The sequence below is a fragment of the Clytia hemisphaerica genome, unplaced genomic scaffold, assembly GCF_902728285.1.
Source record: "Clytia hemisphaerica strain Z4C2 unplaced genomic scaffold, Clytia hemisphaerica genome assembly, whole genome shotgun sequence".
In the NCBI taxonomy this organism is placed as follows: domain Eukaryota; kingdom Metazoa; phylum Cnidaria; class Hydrozoa; order Leptothecata; family Clytiidae; genus Clytia; species Clytia hemisphaerica.
The window spans coordinates 425,442-441,241 of NW_027103358.1; the positions used below are offsets into that span (position 1 = coordinate 425,442).

Genomic DNA, 15,800 nt, shown 5'->3' on the forward strand with positions numbered 1-15,800 from the left:
CAAAAAATTCCTCTCTATAAATCTTTATTTTGGCTGACATTCAAAATAAAAAGCAAATGAAAATTCTTTCCGGATTAATTAATCATGATGGTGTTTTTTGTACTGATTTTGAAAAGATCTTCGAGACGAATCACTTGTTGACATCCACTGTGTTTTAGGGCAAAATGGAGAGGTTACAAGTTTTGATTTTTGTGCTTTCTCAATTTGCTCTTACCCTTGCAATCGAACCTTCATCTTTTATACCAACAAGTTATGAAGCTCTCGGAAAGAAGGTGGTCTTGAAAACATACCAAGATGGTTCATACATCAACTGCGCGCAAAGATGTAAACGTCTGTTGAAATGCACCGACATCGCGCATCTAAAGATTGCGGATAATGAAGGTCAGTGTATTTTACTGACCAACATCGAGAGAGCAAAATGTCAGCAAACGAAGGATGGAAGTTACATTTTGATGGGTGATTATTCCGGTCCGTATAATACACGTCGTTTGTGTCGCACGGAGGAAAATATCGAAACCAAACTGACAATCAAAGAGCCTGTTTTGTTTGACGAGAAAGATCACAGTAAAAGAGGAGAAAAGTTTGTTTACATGGTCAAGAAACCTCAATTTGGTAAGTTTCATTTTTTATCCATTCTTAAATGTCCGATTTGTATATTCATTTTTAGCATATTGGACTGTTCCAGAAAAGATTTGAATATGGGGGATGAAGGATATAAACATTTTTTAGAAATTTACCTCGAACATTGTGAATTTTGACCCCCTGGACATTCAAAACCCCCATGTACGGACATTCTCTGGAAGAGCCCATTGGCTTAATTTTGAGAGCTGAAACTTTCTCGAATTTCGAAAGAAACATATTTCTCGTGTGCTGTCCTGTAATTTTCGAAAGCGTTTTCATATTTCTTTAAAGTCCCTCATTGGAGAGGATTGATAGTCGGTATTTGATGTGCTGCATCCCTAGTCGACTCAACTACCATTCTGCGTAAATAGACCTGTTAATATTTCGGTTGAGAAAACTGGGTGGGGCTCGGCCTCCTACTGCAAAAATCTTAGGTGGATGGAAATTTCTGCATCTGGGTACATGCCAGAAATTTGCTCTTCGTAGTAGAGCCTGATTTAAATGATATGACTTTTGTTTTAAACATTTTAGTACATAATATCCACTATAACACCCGAGCAATTACCTCCCCGTGTTTTGAATCTCTAAAACCCAAAACAGACAGCGAATCATCACGCTCAAAAGTTTTTTTGTCCGCTTTTTTACAAAAATAGTGTTTATTCCGTTTTATCATAGATATTAATCAACATGTTTAGAATCCATGGCAAACTCAATTTAATTTGTATTGTAGTACTAAGCACCTCTTTTACTTGCTCACTTCTATTGTACGTCCAAATCAGTAATATGACAATTTTGTGAAAGTCTTAAAGCATTACTGGGTAATGCTAAAAAATGCTCTAAAATAGCAATCATAGATTCAATATTCCATCAGCGGAAAAGCTTTCAAAATAAAATTCATCATTTTTATCTACGGCTATTAGAATTCAAGAGTTGCGAAGAAGCGTACAACCAAGGTGAACGAACAAGTGGTTTGTACTACCTCACTGATGCATACTCAGACAATGATTTAAGATGGCATTATTGCAACATGGACATGTTGGGAGCGTGTGGTTCTGGAGGATGGACATTAGCCATGCTTGCAGATGGAACTCAGGTAAGAATTTTTAAACTTTCATAAAAAAGGGTTATTGAATGGCACGGTTTGGTTCATTTGATATGAGGAAATTTTGACCGATTTTTGACGTTTAATTCCTTATCAATGTGACTGTTGAGTGAAGAGTAGCATAAACCTAGCCTAGTGAGGAATCCAAAAAATACGTTTTTGATGATGGTCGAAGTACCCAGAAATAGTGATAAGATACCCTAAACATAAACAAGGGGAAACAATGAAAAGGAGACAAATGTATAATTGTTAAATGAGATCTCTTGACTATAAAATGAAACGTAAGAAAGTGTGTTGGGTTTGGCGTGACATTTGGGATGCATCGAGAGATAAATCTACTTAAAGCCTATAGCCGCGGACGGTTGTGAAGACCGCAACGAGAGCTGGAGCCGTGACGTGGATCTGAGCCTATCTGATCTGATGTAATAGAACTAGATGGGGTTTACGTGTAACCTGCACCCCCCCCCTTAAGCTGTAAATACTACAAGGTTCTAGCCCTTAAACTGTAAGTACTAAAAAGTTCTAGCCCTTAAGCTGTAAGTACTAAAAAGTTCTAGCCCTAAACTGTAAGTACTAAAAAGTTCTAACCCTTAAACTGTAAGTACTAAAAAGTTCTAGCCCTAAACTGTAAGTACTAAAAAGTTCTATCCCTTAAACTGTAAGTACTAAAAAGTTCTAGCCCTTAAACTGTAAGTACTAAAAAGTTCTAGCCCTTAAACTGTAAGTTACTAAAAAGTTCTATCCCTTAAAACTGTAAGTACTAAAAAGTTCTAGCCCTAAACTGTAAGTACTAAAAAGTTCTAGCCCTTAAACTGTAAGTACTAAAAAGTTCTAGCCCTTAAACTGTAAGTACTAAAAAGTTCTATCCCTTAAACTGTAAGTACTAAAAAGTTCTAGCCCTAAACTGTAAGTACTAAAAAGTTCTATCCCTTAAACTGTAAGTACTAAAAAGTTCTAGCCCTTAAACTGTAAGTACTAAAAAGTTCTAGCCCTTAAACTGTAAGTACTAAAAAGTTCTATCCCTTAAACTGTAAGTACTAAAAAGTTCTAGCCCTAAACTGTAAGTACTAAAAAGTTCTAGCCCTTAAACTGTAAGTACTAAAAAGGTCTATAGCCCCTTAAACTGTAAGTACTAAAAAGTTCTATCCCTTAAACTGTAAGTACTAAAAAGTTCTAGCCCTAAACTGTAAGTACTAAAAAGTTCTAGCCCTTAAACTGTAAATATTAAAAAGTTCTAGCCCTTAAACTGTAAGTACTAAAAAGTTCTAGCCCTAAACTGTAAGTACTAAAAAGTTCTAGCCCTTAAACTGTAAGTACTAAAAAGTTCTAGCCCTTAAACTGTAAGTACTAAAAAGTTCTAGCCCTAAACTGTAAGTACTAAAAAGTTCTAACCCTAAATTGTAAGTACTAAAAAGTTCTAGCCTAGAAGTAAAAAACTTAAGCCTTACAACAAGAGCCGGAGCCGTGATGTTGTTTAACCCCAAAGAGTGCAACGAGAGCCGGAGCCTCCACGTTGTTCTAAGAGGAGTAATCAAAGAAAAAAGATAAAAAAAATAAAAATAGAAACCTTAGCCTATAACGAGAGCCGGAGCCTCCCGTGTGACGTTGTTGAAAGGAGTAAAAGAAAAAAAGAACAAAAGCCTATAACGAGAGCCGGAGCCATGACATTGTTATTAGGGTAACGGAGCGATGAGAAAAGAGGTAAAAAAAAGGAAGGAAAAAAGGAAAACGACCCAAAAAAGAAAACAATAAAAGAAAAACAAAACGAGCAACCTAACAAACACGTATTGATCGAGCTCAAGATGCATCCCAAACGACCTAATCCCTGGGCTAAAAAACCTGTAGCGTGGAAAAACTAGGAAAAACCGCTGGGACTAGGATTGATCGAAATGACTTGGCGCGCGCTTCTTCTTCCCGCCGTCGGTGATGGTTGATCTGATGATTTTCTCTTCTATTTTTCCATGGAGGTAATAAGAAATAGATGGAGAATAAATGACTCGGTGATGGCCTAGTAAGTTATCGTTAATTTCTTTTATATTTTCATTCAAATCGGTTTTCTTTGATTTACTATCATTGGAAGCAAAAAAATCCGAAATGTAAATTTATAAGAACAGAATTGAGAATGTTATCCTGATTGAAATAAACATTTTATGCAAAAAGTTCTTGTTCAAACGCGATACAAAAATAATTTTCTCGTAGTAAGGTTACAATAGTTCTATGATTTCATATCGATGTAATATTGGGCAAACATATTGCTAATTTTGAGAGTTTCAGCACATTTTCCTTGAAAATTTCTTCATTAGAAATCTTTACGTCTAAAAGGGAGGGGGCTTTCAAATTCTGATGGATGATTAATTTAAAGGTTACCTAATCGTAATATAGATTTTTTTTAAAATCTATCGATGATTTTATGAGAAGGGCCCTTAAAAATATAGGATTTTGTGCTTGTTCCGGCAAGCTTTTTCTCATTTTGATCAACAAAGCTATTATCTCACAATAGAGCTGTTAAAAATCCAACACCTTTTTATTCAGTTTTTTATGAACTTAAATATTCCCATGAGTGCACACAAAATTAATCACTTTTTCCCATTGCAACCAAGGAGCCGTTTGCTTCCAATGATTAGGTACAATGAAATAAAAGTCATTTATTCTCCATCTATTTCTTATTACCTCCATGGAAAAATAGAAGAGAAAAAAAAACAGCGAAAGGAAATAAGTACAAGTAAAAGGATCATAGGAATAAATAAGGGTGTCAGGGAGGGTGGGAGGCAAAAATATTTGTGTTGACTGAATGAGGGGATGAAGTGAACTGAATGACCGAACTCAAACGCTACAAGTCGGAGTCCGTGGGACTGGGACTGGGACGAGTGGGAGTGGGCGTGCAGTTTTAACACGCCATATGATGCCGGGCGTTTGATTTGCTGATTGCAGAATTAACATGAGCTAAAATTTAGCTCTAAATATACACACCCCTCAAAGTGGCTAACGAACAAACGCATTAAGTCTAAAGATCGAAATTGCAAAGTAATTATAGGAATCAAGAGCGAAACAGCTTTGAAAGCAGTCTAAATATAATGTTCTTTTAAATCCATTAAATGCAGCACGCCACGGTGTAGGTTTACTCTATTTATGTTCTTCTTGGTGTAATTTTTAGAAAGAATTCAAGTACGATGAGATCTATCTATGGGAGTATGATACTCTTCTGAATGAAACTGAAGGTTTGAAGGATCCGCTGACCATCTCTGCCAAATACGAAGCCTTTAATCTTCTACCATTCAAATCGATCTGCATTGGAATGAAGACTAAAGGGGAGGAGACAGGCTATGTTCGGCTACCGGTAGCTTATTCATCGCTCAGTTACTTTTTCTTCGTGTTTAATTACACGGTACCGTATCAAACAGACGTCCCTCTTGATGAATGGAGCGAGTTGATCAAAATGCCTGAAATGACGGATAAATGTCCATCCAGACAAGGCTTCAATTTCCTGCAGCGCTGGGGAACTTTTCGAATCGGGATTGCAACCAACGAGAATGATTGCACTGTGAACTTCAGCTCGACCATGGTTGCAATCGGAATCCGAAAACCAATGTGGTGCCACAAGCTGGTTGAAGATTATTCTGGTGGATATGAATTTTGTTCACCTGTCAATGGAAAAAATTATCTCAAACCAGCTCTTACTTACATTTACTTGAAATAAAAATTCGATTAAAGCCATTTGAAGATACAATGTAAACAAAACCAAGAATTCTTTTTCGGAAATATTCGAAACATTCCACAACTTGAATCCTTGAGATTTGGGAAACAGACACCAAAAAAAGACGAGTTAAATTTATTTTATATTTTTTATCTTTTGCATTTTATCTTTAATCACTATCGCTAAGCATTCATATTTACACGCCCATCCACCAACAACTTATCTTTCATGTAAACGTTTTGACAAAGTTTGGGATTTTCACAAGATTGAAAATCATCAAATGCAGTTAAACTACTTATCTTTAATACCCTGAAGTGGATGAATTTCTGTGTGGACTTTTTTCTGAATCAGCCTCTTTCTTCGCTTAATTTTTTCAAAAGTTTTCTTTTCCACCTTTTCTCAAAAATCCATGCAGAATTATTATTTATATAGTATAAATATCTCCATTTAAAAAGTCTAAAAAAAGTTAAAAATGTAATAAAAACTACAATCGTCTAGTTTCTATATAAGACTCCTTTGAAGCCATTCTTTATCGGGAGATCGCTTATTCGTTAGTAGTGGGTTAGTTCTTTTGACATTTCTTTCGCTTTGCTCTTTGTCTCACAACAATGCTCTGAAAAGTCATCGAATTCACAGCTAAACAAGCTAGATGCTGAATGGACCTACCTGATGATGAAAGTTAGATAGCAATGCAAGGAGAAAAATGAAAAAAAACAGTCAGAAAACATAGCGTTTAGCGAAAATGCATAACGCAAGAAATTCATCATTGATTGATGGTAGGGGGAAAGGGAAAGGTTGTAGGGAAAAAATAAATAGAAAGTTCTGGTCGCAAAAATCAGTTTTATTGACAATTGAATCATGCTTGATGATGGTGAGCATTGTTATCAATAATGTTTTTGTGTGAAAAACATAGAAATATAAGGTAAAAATCCAATGAAAATCTGCAAAATTCCGGAATTTTCAACTGGAAAAAAAATTTTCTCAAAAATCGAACTCGGCCATGTTTTGAGCATTGCGAATACGCATCTTTCTGCAAAAAATCAGATAAAACTAAAAATAAAAATTCGAGAAAATGTCAAAAAACCGGTTTTTCGGCATATTTCCGGCATTTTCGGCCGGAAAAAAATGTTTTTCGAAAATAGGGCTCCGTCACATTTTAGGTATTGTCATATAGCGTCAGTGTGCAAAATTTCATAAAAAAATATAAAGTACAGCTCGAGAAATTCAAGAAATACCGTTTTTCCGGCGAAAATAGGCTGAACCGGCGATTTTTAGAAAGTTCCGGCTTCAAAAATCACTTTTATTGACAATTAAACCATGCTTGCATTGCTATCAATAATGTTTTTGTGTGAAAAAACAACGAAATATAAGGAAAAAGTCCGATGAAAATCTGGAAAAAGTCCGATGAAAATCTGCAAAAACGGCGATTTCCGGGATATTTCCGGCATTTTCAGCCGGAATAGAATTTTTCTCAAAAATCGGACTAGGCCATGTTTTAGACATTGTTAATACGCATCTTTGTGCAAAAAAAATCAGAAAAAACTAATGATGAAATCTCGAGAAAATGCCAAAAAAACAGTTTTTCCGGCATATTTCCGGCATTTTCGGCCGGAAATGAATTTTTTTCGAAAATCGGGCTCCGTCACATTTTGGGCATTACCATTTTGCATCTTTGTGCCAAAAATTAGGAAAAACTAATGAGCCAATCCCGAGAAAAGCTAGTAACGAACGGACGAACGAACGAACGAACGAACACGGGTTAATTTATAGGACCTCCAAAGGTAGGTCCAAAAATCCACCAGCCATAGTGTTTCTAGAATTCGTTTCTATGATTACTTTGCGAAACAGGCCGTCGATTCAGTCTCGGTGCTTTCATTTTTAGAATATCGTCTTTTCGTGCCGATCTAACTTCCACGACAGTACCAGAAACGACAGCGATAATCCTCACTGCATGAGAGGAAGGCAGGTGTGCAGGACGAGTGCACTAAATGTCTGATTGAATTGTTGTGTCCTAAAACGAAATAGCAAGCAGAAAATGTTTACCATAGGTTCAAGCAGGAATTAATGATTCAGGGTATAATTGTCGCTGAATATTACGATGCTATTATTTTTTCTTTTTGTTTTTATTATTTCTGATGGTAACCTGAAAAATTTCAATCTGCCTTTTATCGTGATGTAAAATATCCATGGCAAGTAAGAAGAGAAAAAGCTTTTGAAAATAAAGCACATCTAACGCTACTAAAGTACTAAACTATTAAGTACCTGAAGTCAAACTTTGAAGTTTTTCGCCAGTTCGGCTGTCCCAGCATCCTATTGAAGTGTTCTTGTCATCTGGATATAGTACTGAAAAGAAAAACACAGAAAGTTTTTAGGATGAAACTTTTGATGAACGAACAACTTTCAGCAAGAGAATAAGAAAGTTCATAAGTCAGATTCGATCCTTTTCAGAAGTGAACATGTTACAGAGATAACAATTTCTGCAGTAAATTCTTATTCCTTGACTTTCTTCAATAAAATGGAAGTATCGAGGGAAGGAACTTTGTTTCTCTTTAAAGTAACACTTCCAAAGATAACAAAATCTTGATATCATAAGGTGGACCTGAAAGAAAAATAAAGTTCATTTCTTACCAAAATCTTCGGTGAAGTTGAAGACAGCAGGACAATGATTACTGTTATGTAACACAGCTCCTCCATAAGTGTTGATGACACGGCCTGAAACATTATATGAAAAGAAAAATTTATTATAATTCATTTACCGAGAAATGACATGGTTGGTTGAGATGAAACGTGATTTGAGGATAAAACAATATTATATAAATGTTTGCGAATTGCAATAATACCCTAACAGAGGGTATAACATATCGTCGTGATTGGTTTATAGTCACAAAATAGGTTTTGTACAGCGTATAAATGAGAAAAGAGCCAAACAAAAAAGTTGAAATTGGACTTTCGCATAAAGGACAGACTTCAAGGGAAAATTGGTCCGATATGAATTTCTCATGTAACATGTAATTGCTATACCTGTGGATAGCTCCCATAACTTTGCAGTCCCATCTCGACCAGATGTTAGCACGAACTGAAATAAGGAAGAAAAATATGTTTGGATGAGTAAGATTCAGAAACATTTTCAGAAAACTGTTAAGTTGCTTTTGCATATTTAAAGAGAGTCACTTTTCTCATCGTATCATGAGGCTATGAAGATAATATTGATATGCACTTATCTATGTTACCTTGGAATTCTTGGTGAAACGAACGGAGACAACTTCTGCGGTGTCGTGAGCTTCTTTATAAGTTTGCACGCATCTATTGCTTACACCGTCCCATAACTGAAAAGAAACAGCAAAAAAATAACAAGGCCGTGCACACTATCAATTAAATAGCAATTATGAATCTATGAATGTTGTAAGGAGATATGTACACAATGTAAGCGCAGAGAGTTTAATGGTAAACTTAGTCCCAAATTTTTGATAATTTGAACTCAAATTTACTTCATTAACCAACTAGTAAAATTAAGTAATGGAAATAGAAATACCTTCCACGATCCATCCAAACTAGCTGTGGCGTAAAGGTTAGCTGCGGGACAATATTCAACCTGGAAAAACGTAAAAGACAAAACACAGGCATTACACAGACTTACTGGGTATCATTCATGACTTGACAAGACTTGACACTTCCTCCACTTCCGAGACTCTTGTCTATTGATATGCAGTTTATCTTTTAACTAAATCAAGATTGGGGTAAAAAACCACTATCAATAAACGAAACCTTTAAACTTTTCAGCTCATAAATAAATGAATTTGAAAGAGATGAATTCTTACAGAAGTGAGTGGTGCTTGATGTTGATCATCCATCATGGGTGAAATGTAACATTGTGATGTGTTGATATCATACAAACGAACTGTAAAGAGGGATTAATGAAAATGTTTAACAAAGATGGAATAGAAAGGTAGTTTAGGGTAATCAAAAAATTATTTGTTCAGTTCTTTATGGGATGAGGAAAATCTAAAATTGCAGTGAAATTCCATAGCGGTAAATAAAAATCCGACAGAAATTAGCGAAGTTCCATAAAAATAGTTCGAAAACCTGTCAATTGTTAAATTCATCGAAAACAATCATATGATTCAATCAAATAAGTTTGTTCAAATGATCATGGCGAGATAAAGGTTATAATTAGCTATTTGAGATAATCACATTGAACTAGATAAAACTTTTAAGACGATTCATAAAAGAAGCTGGATTCTTTAAATTTTTATAAACAAAATTACGTTAAGTCACTCAAAATAGATTAAACTTTTAGCCAATTTATGAAAGAAGTTGAATTCTTGAAATTCGTAAAAGAAAATCACGTGATAAATGGAGGGGAGCTTACTGGTCGGGTGATCTGTGGCCACCAAAATATATTCGCCTGTTGGATGGATTGAAATATCACGGATTGGCTCCACTTCCTAATGAGAGAAAAGTCGAATATAATGATATTTTTGGTTTCGAAACACTATTTATTATAAAATTGTGCTCTTCCAGCACAAATTGTATCCAGGGGTTGGAAAATATATTGCCCAGCTGCAACGAAATATCCAGCTCATTAAAAAAACTAATATAATGAACAATTTCTTCCCGGGCCCATCACTTATTCTCATTTCCCTCAGTCCTACCGAAAGCTAGTTATTTAAAATCAAATACATCCCAAATTTCTTACTCTGGTTATCTGATATTTCAGTCACAAGATTATTTTCAAATTCTCCAACTTCAGTTTCCCTTTCTGTAATCCATCTCTAGCCCGAATTGAGCAATCAAAAAAAACTACCGTAGTATGAGTTAGCTTCTCACTCCTGGAAAAACTTTCCTGTTGAAACTTTACGGAAGTCCAACATTTTGGTATAGGTACAAAAGTAACCCAAACTTGCTAAACGGCCGCCAGTCTCAGGATGGTTTCGTGTTGTCTAAGCACTTTTTATCGGCTGCCCCGTAAAGACGAGGGGACAGATTTCGGAAATACGCCAAGAATGTTTCCCCGGAAATGAGAAAGTTTAGCTACCCCGCGGTAATTCCAAAAAAAAAGGATGTCGACCATGTATACACAAGCATGTCGGACTTTAAACAAACTTGCACCTGTTAGGTCATCAATATGTCTTTTCAATTAATGAAAGAGCATATTGATTGGTTGATTATTTAGGTTCCACCAATAACAGAATTAGTACAACTCACTAAAACTGACCGCAGTGGAACCATGAATGAATGAATGACCCATAAACATAGTCGAAAGGGAGATTAAAACATAAACAGTTGGTTTGAGTCAAAGGCATCCGAAATTATATCTTCACCCGTTAATAAACTCGAATGACAAGATCACTTACAGTAATGCATTTGAAGGCTTTTTTGACGGTCGATTTTGTGTAATCAAAGAAATTGACACGTCTGTCTTCACCGCCAGATACGAGAATGGTGGATTGAGGGTGGAATTGTAAGGTGTTCACGCACTGAAACAAACGAAGATTGTGAAGGGTTTCATTATTTCAAGCCTGAGAAAGAAAGAAGTTAACCTGTAGCTCTTTACTCTCGGATACCTAATAGCCGGGGGGTTTGGAATAAGCAGGGGGGTTGGAAAAAATCTCAAAATTTAATAAGCGGGGGGGGGGGTTGGAATAAAAATGTCCTGGGTGGAAAATGTTCAAAAAGGAGGCTGATACAGCAGAATTAGGGCAAAAGAGGGAACTTTAAAAAAAAAATTTCCCCAAAAATCAATAAGCGGGGGGGTTGGAATAAGAATGTCCTGGGTAGAAAATTTTCGAAAAATTAATTAGCGGGCCCCCCGGCTATTAGGTACCCGAGAGTAGACTTCGAATTTAGAACCCAGCTAATTGTAAAAGAGTGAATTTAAAACTAATTTGCAGTTAGTTACCGGCCGGTCCATTTCAATGAAAAATACCAAAAAAATTTTTAAAATCCGGAATTTGGGTCCATTTCGATAAGAAACCAATTCAATGAAAAATAACAAAAAAGAATTTGAAAGCAAGGGGAAACAAAACAAAAACAGTCAATAGAAAAAGTAGGCTATCTCACCGATTCGTGGTCATACATAGTCCTTATGACTGGATGATTTTTCATTGAATTTCCGTCGTCGGCGTCTCTCTCCGCTTGTCGTTCTTCTTTCGATTGCGCCGCCTTCGCCAACATACGACTGATGTCCAGAATCTACACAGAAACAGTATTTATTTCGAAAATGAGTGTGCATTTTTCTAAATGCGTTTTCATCTTCCTTTTTCATGTTTGAGCTGTGGAAAAAAAAACTTTTTTGGGAAACTATTTTGGTGAACACAAAATTACCTTGATAGAAGTGTCCACAGACCCAGTAGCACAAAGTCTTCCTGTAAAACGAAATATAAGTTATAAGTTGTTTAAAATGCAACGGACATTTCTCAAAAAATCGGAAAACTTAACCAAAACTTAATATATGAAACTGAAAACTTTGCTTTGCACTTTCCAGTTCAAAAGACTTTAAGAAACAAACAAAGGAGACGTCATTACCATCTTTGGTGAAAGCAGCAGCAGTGACTGGTCCTTTGTGAGCTGTCACATAATTCGTCTCGTATTGCGTCACTGGCGGACTGGTGCCAAACTCTGTTGAAAAAAAGAGAAAAAGTTTTGAGAAATTGATTCTTTTAACAATACCGATTTAGAATTTCCCATTTTTCGGACTATTATCTTTTCGTAACGACTGCTGGAATTTACATAATTTCTATATTTCTATAAGTCTATATATAAACAAAATGAACGTTATTAAATCTACTGATCATAATTTGTACCGGATGTCTTCAAATGCTAATATTTTGAAGTATTTTTGTTAAAACACTTCGAAATTTAAAGAGTTTCTCATGAATTCATATTTATATCTTTGTACGAAATTTCAGGTCAATTTAATTTTATAAAGCGAATTCAATTATGAACTGATGTCTATGATTTTAACACAAAAAGCTCCTTTGTGTAAAAATTGTGTGTTGATTAGAAGTCAAAACGTCAGTTTATACCTGCTTGAAATCATGTAAAGTTTTTTTTGGGACAGCCGGTATTTCTTCAGGTTCCTTGAAAGTTACAAAAATATGAAAATTTCATTGCACCCCTATCCCAAGGATTACCTTTTCATCAAAGTTTTTTTCTTAGTTTCATGTTTTTAAAGAAGATTTTGACGTTTTTTTCCGTGAGATCAAACTTTTGAGCAAGATGAGTGATATCTGATGGCTTCAGAATGCCTTGCTTTGAGTTGTAAAAGATGACGAGTCCCTCTTTCGTCTCCTTTGAAATGTTCGTTCTATTTTTTGAAGCATTTTGCATATTTTCGGGCTGTTTGCCTGTCCTCTTCATGCTTCCTTTAGTTTTCATATATAACGATTTTCTTTCAATAATAGGTTTGTCAAGAAATTGTTTCATCTTTAATATGTTTCTAAAACAAGGGGTCACGTGATCAGGTGATGGTGCTGATTCAATACATTTCTTTAACAGTTCTGACAAATATCCTTGAGTTTTGTTAATGGATGCCGAAGCGAAAACCGTCTGGTTGATTTCCTGCTCAAAAATCTCTTTATGAATAAGTTTGGGAAGATCTTTCAGATCTGCCAAGTTGTTCATGTCCAGTTTTGAAGCCATTTTATTGCAAGATGATTGATGCAGTTGTCTACAGTTGGATATTGTTTGTGTAACAAAAGTTGGGTTTATAAGACTTTGAGATGAGACAGCTTCATTTTTCAGCAAGGCGTTAGACCTTTTCAGAGGGTTTTGTCTTTCTGTGACGTTTTTAGGAATAGCATTATTTGATTGAATTAGTTCAGAATTTAGGTTTAATGATTGCATTTGGTCGCCTTTGTTGCCTTTGTTGTGAAATACATGTGAAGTATTTTTAGCTACCACAGGGCCACTTAGTTTATTTGTCTGTATCGTTGTACCAGGCTGCTGAAATGGTATAGTCATTGCATTAGCACCCTGAATAAATTGATTTAGTTTTTCTATATGATGAAAAGGTTCTTCGTGAAGATGCTGCAAGTCATTTGTCTTAAGAGATTGAAAGATCTCCTGATTTCCGCTTGATTCAACGTAAATTTCTTCTGCTACCATCCCAATATCATAAGGAATAATATTATGCGTCATATCATTTTCAACTAAAGGTTCTTTATCGCCATCCAAAAACACGTGGTCAAATCGAACGCTCTTCAGCAAATTTTCTGGCAGGTCAAAACAATTGATGCCAGTTCCTCCTGTATTGAGTTGGTCATTTATAGTAGGGACACTTATAGTCGCCTTCAACCATTTCTTAGTTGCATTGGGACATTCCTTGACCAGAGGTGTTGGCAGTAGCTGCAAACCACACAAAAAGTCTAACTTAGCATCGATTCCGTAAGGGTCCTGATGTGAGATTTTTTCTTCGGGTATAAGAAGAGAAACATCAGAGAGGAGACCCAAGTTTTGGAAGAGTTCCGTGCTTGGAGTAGTTGTGTTGAACGGTGTTTTAGGAGGATTGGAAGCAAATTCAATTTGAAGGCGATCTGAAAAAGTGAAGCAAAAGAGAATCAATTCAAAAATCGAAAATAATTTTTTGGCTGATTTTTAAGAATTGAAAAACTAGAACTTTTAGATTTGAAATTGATTCTCGTTTTGCTTCAGATTTCCAAACTTTTTTAGACTTTGCTTCAAATATGATTTACGAGAAAGCTAAAAAATCCATTCAAATGAAGGCTTTCTTACCATCTTTCTCATATTCTAGATCCAGGCCCATTTTAACGCTAGTTTCCAGTCCTTGCAATTCTGGTTGTGATGTTGGAGTGATTCCAGGATGTTTCATTAAGTCTGGTTCCCTGCCTGAAAAGAAAGTCAAAATGTTACAAATAAGAAAGGCTGAAAAGGCTTTTTATTCTTCATAATAAAGTTCTCAAAAGACAAAGAATAAATTAGATTTTTACTCTGATGATGACCTCTTGTGAGTGAGGTCGAATATATATAGTTTTTAGTAAAAAACAAAAATGCTTCTGTTCTGGTTATTTTGTTTGTCACAAAGAATAAAATGAGTTATATGTAATTAAAAAATAAGAGAATAGAAATAAATACCTGATTTTTCTTCAGCCAAACCCAATTTGACAACTTCAAGCAATCTGTTACATGGGGCTAGAGGTAATTCATCCAAATTGCAACATTTTGCAAGACTCGTTGCCACCAACTCCAGTCCATCGTATCTTAATTGACTGAAAGAAGGTTATAAAGAATGAAAATTATAGCAGAAAGTCTACAAAGTAACCTGTAGAGCATTAAATCAATTTTTTTTCAAGTTTGAGAAAATCTGACAAAATTAGAAAACAATAAATAAACATTATTATAATGAAAGATATTCAACGTTAGAGATTATGGTGGAACAGGGGCAAGGTCAGTGAACATTATAGCGACATAATTATCCTAGAATAGGTTGGTGTTACGAAATAAATGAAATTGATGTTCAGTATATTGTTATTGTTTTCGCAATTTAGTTGCCAACTTTAAAGCCAATTTTTTAGAACAATCTGGTACAATGAAAACAATTCAAGATACGTTTTGGGTAATCTGGGTAATTTAATAACAAGGCCTTGTGGGACAGGGGGAAAGGATTTTTGAGAATTTTTTACACTTTGAGAAGTGTTTTTTAGGACATATTAGTACCCATGTACTTAAATTTTTGGAGACATTTTGACAGACTCTAACCAACCTTGGTCTTATCAGGAGAATTTCTTTCAAAAGTGCTGATTTTACCACCACATCACTAAGTAAGTGCAAGATTTTCCCCCCCCCCCTGGCCGCCCCTGTGTGGATTGAATTGTAAAGGGATTCGCCATGTCAACAAATGAAATTGATGTTTAGTATGTATTTTGTTAGAGTTAGCCAGACATTCAATTTTAAAGCCAAGTTTTATAGTACAATGAAAAACAATTCAAGATAAGTTTTGGGTACTTTAACAACAAGGCCTTGTGGGGTGGATCGTAACGAGATTCACTTTCTAGACAGATAAAGCGAGAGTTGAAGCTAGTTTGTTATTCAAGTTTGAGCTTGTTTGGAAGATGATCAGTTCAAATTTCAATCTCGAAGAGAGTCTTTGAAAACAGAAATGACAACAGAATGCTAATTCAAACTGTTTAAAAAAAGAAATATTGCATGAGAAATGAAGATAAAATCAACATAGAGATCTCACCTGATCATCAACTTGTATAATGTTTCAACATCCTTCACAGCTTGTGTCATCTTTTTTTTCTTTTTATTTACTTTTCTTGCTAAAAAAACAAAATGTATATCCTCAGATTGAAATTGATAGACAATAATTACAGTAGAAAGGAATAACAAGTTGAACGATATCATTTTTCAAATTCTCTAAAT

General features: G+C 35.2%; 2 protein-coding genes across 2 annotated transcripts; one reads left to right on the plus strand and one right to left on the minus strand.

Annotated features, from left to right (window-relative positions):
• Positions 1 to 151: 151 nt before the first annotated feature.
• On the plus strand, positions 152 to 5,496 carry LOC136821333 (uncharacterized). Its single transcript, XM_067077573.1, has 3 exons — positions 152 to 612; positions 1,542 to 1,714; positions 4,878 to 5,496. The coding sequence occupies exons 1-3, from the start codon at positions 165 to 167 to the stop codon at positions 5,418 to 5,420; spliced, it is 1,164 nt and encodes a 387-aa protein (XP_066933674.1). The 5' UTR covers positions 152 to 164; the 3' UTR covers positions 5,421 to 5,496.
• Positions 5,497 to 5,551: 55 nt separating this feature from the next.
• On the minus strand, positions 5,552 to 15,697 carry LOC136821323 (cleavage stimulation factor subunit 1-like). Its single transcript, XM_067077561.1, has 16 exons — positions 15,619 to 15,697; positions 14,511 to 14,644; positions 14,151 to 14,264; positions 11,943 to 12,035; positions 11,742 to 11,782; positions 11,478 to 11,609; positions 10,772 to 10,894; positions 9,787 to 9,862; positions 9,236 to 9,315; positions 8,950 to 9,009; positions 8,648 to 8,743; positions 8,439 to 8,493; positions 8,046 to 8,129; positions 7,680 to 7,760; positions 7,254 to 7,428; positions 5,552 to 6,069 (listed from the first exon to the last, which is right to left on the minus strand). The coding sequence occupies exons 1-15, from the start codon at positions 15,666 to 15,668 to the stop codon at positions 7,322 to 7,324; spliced, it is 1,326 nt and encodes a 441-aa protein (XP_066933662.1). The 5' UTR covers positions 15,669 to 15,697; the 3' UTR covers positions 5,552 to 6,069; positions 7,254 to 7,321.
• Positions 15,698 to 15,800: the final 103 nt, after the last annotated feature.